Source organism: Zerene cesonia, unplaced genomic scaffold, assembly GCF_012273895.1.
Source record: "Zerene cesonia ecotype Mississippi unplaced genomic scaffold, Zerene_cesonia_1.1 Zces_u010, whole genome shotgun sequence".
NCBI classification, from domain to species: domain Eukaryota; kingdom Metazoa; phylum Arthropoda; class Insecta; order Lepidoptera; family Pieridae; genus Zerene; species Zerene cesonia.
This window is the reverse complement of record NW_024045140.1, coordinates 238,877-245,141: the sequence shown is the minus strand read 5'-3', so window position 1 is coordinate 245,141 and position 6,265 is coordinate 238,877. Positions and strand designations below refer to the sequence as shown.

At 35.5% G+C, this 6,265-nt stretch overlaps 2 protein-coding genes across 3 annotated transcripts; one reads left to right on the top strand and one right to left on the bottom strand.

The window, feature by feature from the left end:
* Positions 1-422: 422 nt before the first annotated feature.
* LOC119839240 (phosphatidylserine decarboxylase proenzyme, mitochondrial) lies at positions 423-1,965 on the bottom strand. Its single transcript, XM_038365459.1, has one exon. The coding sequence runs from the start codon at positions 1,837-1,839 to the stop codon at positions 697-699; it is 1,143 nt and encodes a 380-aa protein (XP_038221387.1). The 5' UTR covers positions 1,840-1,965; the 3' UTR covers positions 423-696.
* A 248-nt stretch (positions 1,966-2,213) lies between these two features.
* On the top strand, positions 2,214-5,926 carry LOC119839271 (zinc finger protein 271-like). Of its 2 annotated transcripts, XM_038365503.1 has the most exons (3): positions 2,214-2,948; positions 3,588-3,760; positions 4,710-5,926. In XM_038365503.1, exons 1-3 carry the CDS (start codon positions 2,339-2,341, stop codon positions 5,127-5,129), a joined length of 1,203 nt encoding a protein of 400 aa, XP_038221431.1. In that variant the 5' UTR covers positions 2,214-2,338; the 3' UTR covers positions 5,130-5,926. The 2 variants fall into 2 exon arrangements, with proteins under 2 accessions (XP_038221431.1, XP_038221430.1); XM_038365502.1 differs by having other exon boundaries at positions 2,214-3,760.
* Positions 5,927-6,265: the final 339 nt, after the last annotated feature.

The following is a 6,265-nucleotide window of genomic DNA, read 5'->3' as shown; positions in this document are numbered from 1 at the left end:
TAACTACCAGCTCAGAAGGCAGTTTCTACAGAGAAGAGTTGGATAGAAAATTTTATGTTCTTGCTGTACATGAAAAATTGTTGAGTTTTTTTCAATAACTTTACCATAATACTTTACCATTATAAAATAATGTTTATTAACTTTTTCGGGTCATGTGATAAACTTTCTTTTCAAATACACAAAAATATTTACAGCAAAGCATCAGATTAAGGCAATACCAGTGTGGTAAATAATATTTAATTGAATAAAAATCTTCAACAGTCTCCTTTCCATAGAATATCCATGATAAAAATGATTCAGTCCTATCTTGGACCTCAAACTATCTCTATATCAAATTTCATCCAATTCAGTTTAGTGGTTTAAGTATATAGAAGAGACCGATAGACAGAGTACTTTTGTATTTACAAAAAAAATTGTCATAATCACATTCATCTTTAATACTACTATAAGACTTCCAGCTCTTTCAATATGAAGCATATAAAAACACTTATAAAACATAAGCTTACTTAATCAGGGCCTTTGTAAATCATGTACAACACAGGATATTATTACAAGCTCCATACAATATATGTATAAATTTGACGCAAAATCTGTTTTTTTAACATACCACTGAACGAAAGCTGCTTATAGCAACAGGGATATGATGCAAATCATAAGGGCCACTTGGGCAAAGTATAACATGTCATTATAAACTGGTCATCTAGACTGTTCCTTTGTCACTACTGTCAACGCTTGACCCATGAGAACCTTATCACCACTTTTGAGGTCAAATCTAAAATCCGCAGGCGCTTCAAAGAGCAGTATCACCGTACTACCCATGTTGAACTGTCCGAACAATTCCCCCTTTTTGAAAGACATCTTTTCCATCACCGCTTCGTCAACTCTGTTCCGTTTACCCTTAGTGTTGGTTCTTAAATCTGGATCTTTGTATATTTCGATGGATCCAACGTTTGTTGCTCCGACCGCCGTCATGCTGAAGAAGCCATGCTTCCACTCACCGACGTATACCGCCCTTTCATTCATCGTGAAGAGACCTGGTATCAATCTAGCCATCCAAGGGTTGACAGATAACAGTTTACCGGAAAAATGTCGTCGGAAACTCGAAGTCCAATCGCAGGGGGCGTGGAATCTGTGATAATCACCAGGCGCGAGATATATGATGCATTGGTGGAGTATGTTCTTTTTATCTTTTAACAATGACTCATAATAGCTGTTGCTTTTGTTTGCGGACCATTTATTTTCGCCTAGAAACTCTTCGAGACTGTATGTCACACCTTTGACTTGCTCTATTCTATCCGTCTTTGCTGGGCCACAGTTTAATACTACCCCGTCACAGGGAGACACGCAAGGCGCGGGGGATATGAATCGTGCTCCGTCTCGCAGCGGTCGTGTAAAGAAGGCAGATAAACTCTTATAATAAGTCAGATCAGGCACTGCCGCTTCATTTAAATTTACATTGAACATACGGGCATACGTACCATATACAAAGCTCCGCAGCGACACTGGAAGTTCACAGGCTGCCAAACGGCCCCAAAGTCGACTAGTCACACGAAAAGGAAACATTTCATAAAATTTTATTTCCACCTTCGACACTTCGTAGTCGATGCTTGCGCGTATATAGCACCATCCCACGTAAATAACGCTCCCGAGAGGCACCCATCGTGTGAATATAGCTCGAAAATTTGTCCATTTAGACTTCTGGAGCTGGGCCGTGTTATTAATGGTCTTTGTCTGGTTGTGGATATTCGATGTTTGCCTGAACGGTCTGTGCGGCTTCAATCGTTTGAACATAGGGTTTATGACTGGAAGGCAGCTCCGAATGCGCGTCGGCGGGAACATCTCGCACACGGGCAACCTTCCGTAGTGGTTTAAAAATAAATTATGTTTATTTAATTAGTAACAAACTATTTTGCGTACTAAAACCACCGTCCGATAACATCACAAGGCTACAAAGTAATAATAAAAAAAAATGTCAGATGCGTTCAGAAATCATGTCATCTCTATTTTTTTAATTTCTTCTTGGTATAAAATATTATAGAATACAAGTTAAACATACTATCAAGTTATACGATACATTTTATTGCAAATGTTGTATGATGAATATTATGTAATAATTTCACAAAATAAATTGAAAACCGGTAATTGTAAAAATGAAACTTTGACAGTTTCGATATTTCGATCGATTACAGTTTGTTTCATATTTGACATTTGTAAATTGTCTTCCATCACAAATTGTGTATGTTTCTATTGTGGAATGCGAATAGTTGTTGATGTTTTTTTCATTAATTTGGTTTTTTTATTTTATTGTTAAGATTCCCGTGTCTTAAACTAAGCTTCCATGTTCAGTAATCGCAATGATTATTATTCACAAAGACTGTCACACGATGATTTTACGGACGAGTATTCTGGCGCCAATAGTTTTAGTGAAGAAAATCTCTCGTCTGAAGATGATTTTCGTGGCTTTGAAAAAATCCCAGTGGTTCGTTTAGAACGTTTTGATTTTTCACAATATTTAAATAATGGAGTGCACAGAAAAGAAAACTTACAGTTGGAAAAAGACGCGGCAGAAAAGAGTTGTTCAGTTGTTTCGAAGTTTCTGCAGGAATGCGTGGTTAAGCTTGTCCGAGATGACTTAGAGCAGTTAAAAGAAACGTACAGGACAAATGTACTTCTAAATAAAGAGCTGGCTCAAGACAATGATACAAAATTGATCCTAAAATGCAAGATTTGCCAGAAAGCGTACTCCAGTGAGAAAAAGTTGCAAAATCACCAAGAAAATAAACATTTACTAGTTTACAAGCCTCAAGCCAAGACGCCCAAGCGTGTCTCATTTTCAGACTACGTTATTATTCACGAAGTGAAGGAATACCATCGGTGTAGGAAGTGTCCGAAAATATTCGAAAATTATACAGCTTTAAAGGTGCACATGAAACGAAAGCACAAGAAGCGTAAGTGCTACATTTGTAACTATTGTTCCAAGAATTTTGTCGATCGCATGTTTTTCAAAGTCCATATCAAATTGCACTGCGACGTTTGTGGCCAACTCTTGCTGAATAAACAGGATTTAATGGAGCACAGGCGTAACATATGCAATGTAGTAAAGAAATACACATGCAAGACTTGCGACGAGTCGTACTTTAGTTTTATGAATTTAAAAGACCATAGCTATGATCATTTGGGTACATTTTTCATTTGTGACATATGTAAAGACCAGTTTCAAGGGAAATGTGAAGTCGCTCATCATATTCAGTTCCTACATACAACGCAAAGGCCCCAAGACATGTATGAAATCCGTAATTTGGGTTCGGAAACATTGTACACATGTAGATTTTGCAATACGAGTTCAGAGGAGAGAGATGTTATAGAGAATCACGTGTCCACCCTTCCCGATTTAACAAATAAAGTGATGACAGGTTATGACGACTTCTATTTCTGTGATCAATGCTTAAAAAAGTTTCCCAACGAGACGGATATGTTAAAACACAAGTGGAGCCATTTTTTGAACTCTACGGACAACTCGCAAGAGCGGCCGATGCCGAATTCGAAAAAAACAAAACAAACATATAATGCTAGTGAAAAAATTCCAGAGTATATGCAGCCACAGCTGGTATTGGAGAAAATTAAGATCGGCGGTCGAGTTGTTAGCGAACCAATCAAGTTTGTGAAGGTCCAAAATGTGGATATACAAAATGGTGAAATAAAGAAGCCCGTGATTGATCCAGTGTCGAAGAAAACTATCATATCGAAACATCAGTGTTCCGTGAGTAGGAGTTGATTTATTTTCTAGTTTAAGAAGCAGTCATTTTACAGAGATTTTCAGTATGTTGAAAAGTTGACAGTGCTTAATTAGCAATATTACTAACTTGAATGTGAGGGTAGTTTGTAATTATTTATCTATCCTTTATTTTTTTAATTATATGTATTGAGCGAATTATACATTATTTCATAACTACTAGATATTATTAGAAAGCAAAGCAAATTTACACATGATCTCAAAATTTGTATAAAAAATTCATTCCTATTGTGGGTTCATTCCTACTGTGTTTTCTTTGTTTTACACAAATTTCAATACTATGCATAGAAAATAGATCAGAGCATACTGGTCTATTATCTATGTACCGCGCCCACCCGAGTGAGCGTGCTACCGAGTACGGCCCTTCCGGCTCCCTCCATTCATGCGACATGAATGGAGGGTGCCGGAAGTTAGCCAAAACCCAGGTTCGTGATCCCACTCGACGGGGGACGCCCTTTAGCGTGCAGAGTGAACCTTCAAAAACTCAAATATTGAAATTATAGTATTTTTTTTTATAGTATTGAAAGTAGAAATTGTGATTTAGAAAAAATTTGATCATCAACGGGATTCGGACCCTGCGTCTTTTTGGCATGCAGTAGCAACGCGTATCCTCTCGGCCTCAGCAATCGAATTTCTACTACTCTTTCAGTTTTATGTCCCTAACATACATCTTATCTTTTCTTAATATTAATATATAAAAATCCAGTGTCATGATGTACATACCTAATTAACTCAACTCAACCGATTTTGATAAAATTTGGCATTAAATATGTAATTTGGTCCAACTTAAGATATAGGACAGTTTTTATTTCGATTAATTATCCCAATAATTTATTATGTTCATTATATAGCCGGGTATGCTATTACAATAAATTCTCAAAACTTATATGTTAACTTGTCCTTAACACCTTTTCAGACCTGTCACAAGTATTTTTCGTCGAACTACTGTCTGAACAGACATATATTGAAGGTTCACAAGAAATTCGACAACCTGCAATGCCACCGATGTGAAGAAACCTTCGTATGGCCATCGCTTCTGCTATCACACAACTGTATATGTAACGATATCCCAGAAATGGCGTTTGATGATGCCAGACCAGAAACACAAATTGACAATATCGAGTCTCAGGATTGTTTGGACGATCTCATGGTCTCTGATGAGAGTTATATGAATTCACTGGACTACGAGATGCCTTCACCCATCTGCGAGTTGACGGAATACGAGAATGTTCGAATAGTATTGAATTATGATAACTGTGTGGCAAGTCCGAAGCTGTGTGTGAACCCTTTGCCAGATTATAACGTGGTTATGCAAGAGGTGCCTATAGAATTTTAGCCTATCACTGGTGTTGCCAGTAAATTGTAAATACACACAGAATATATTCTCTACTAAACCTCCATATTATGATTTATATAGAAAATTGTAAAATTATCCAAGATATGACAAATTAACATTAGAGAGACATTAATGAGTAACTTTTAAAACATATGTAATGATTATTTCAATCAGGTTATGTGTTTAAAGAATTTTAATTAATGGATATCAAAAAAATTAAGAGGTTTTCAGACCGGCTGGTACATTTATATTTTTTTATCTGTGTAAACCGATTTCGCCGAGGTTTCTGAACCGATATAAGTTTTTTTTTTTTTTTTTCAAACCGACTTCAACAAGAAGGTTATGTTACTTCTGTATTTTTTTTGTATTTGTTAGGTACCTAATAACTATTTAATTTTTAATGGGTGAATCATTTTTTTTATTTGAGAGTAGGTGCCAGCCATGTGTTTCCATTTAAATTTTCTTTAGTATTGACAATTTGAAGCCAGTTAATTTTTTTTGTTAAAAAAAAAAAACAATTATTTTTTCGAATTTATCAGGATGTTTCATTATATTTTATCTTTGTTTTTGTTAAATTGCGCCTTTTTCAACCCAAATCGTATGAAAATCAGATAGATGTAATTTGAGTACAATCAATGTTTTTTTTTATTTTGTAATATTAAAGTTAACTACATATCATTATGTTGAAAGAATAAAAGTAATATAAATATTTTTAATCAGATATATTGTACAATATTTTTCACGTTTCGAGGTAATTACATATTTACATACCAACTTTCTATTTTCACTATCACACTTATATTATAAATTTGAAAGTTTGTCTGTCAATCGCGCTAAGACTACTGAACGGATTTTGATGCAATTTGGTATACAGACAGGTCATGAGCTGACTAGGGTGATAGGATATTTTTTGTCTCCATTAAATGTTCCCTTGGGATAAAATCAGGCATCTTGATATCAGGGCGGAGCCGGGAGGAGCGTTTAGTTTTTAAATAAATTACCTTTATTTATTTAAGGTTTTGTGTTGTGCTTTGTGGGGAAATTATGTTCCTAAAGTGGTTTTTTGTGAATTTCCTTATTCTATAAAGAAATACAAGTATTATGTATGTATAACTGTGGAAGCCGGTTATTGATAA

Coding starts and splice junctions, on each gene's coding strand:
- LOC119839240 (XM_038365459.1), bottom strand. CDS start 1,839: ATGTTCCCGCCGACGCGCATTCGGAGCTGCCTTCCAGTCATAAACCCT.
- LOC119839271 (XM_038365502.1), top strand. CDS start 2,339: ATGTTCAGTAATCGCAATGATTATTATTCACAAAGACTGTCACACGAT. Junction 3,761..4,709: donor TATCGAAACATCAGTGTTCC/GTGAGTAGGAGT, acceptor ACACCTTTTCAG/ACCTGTCACAAGTATTTTTC.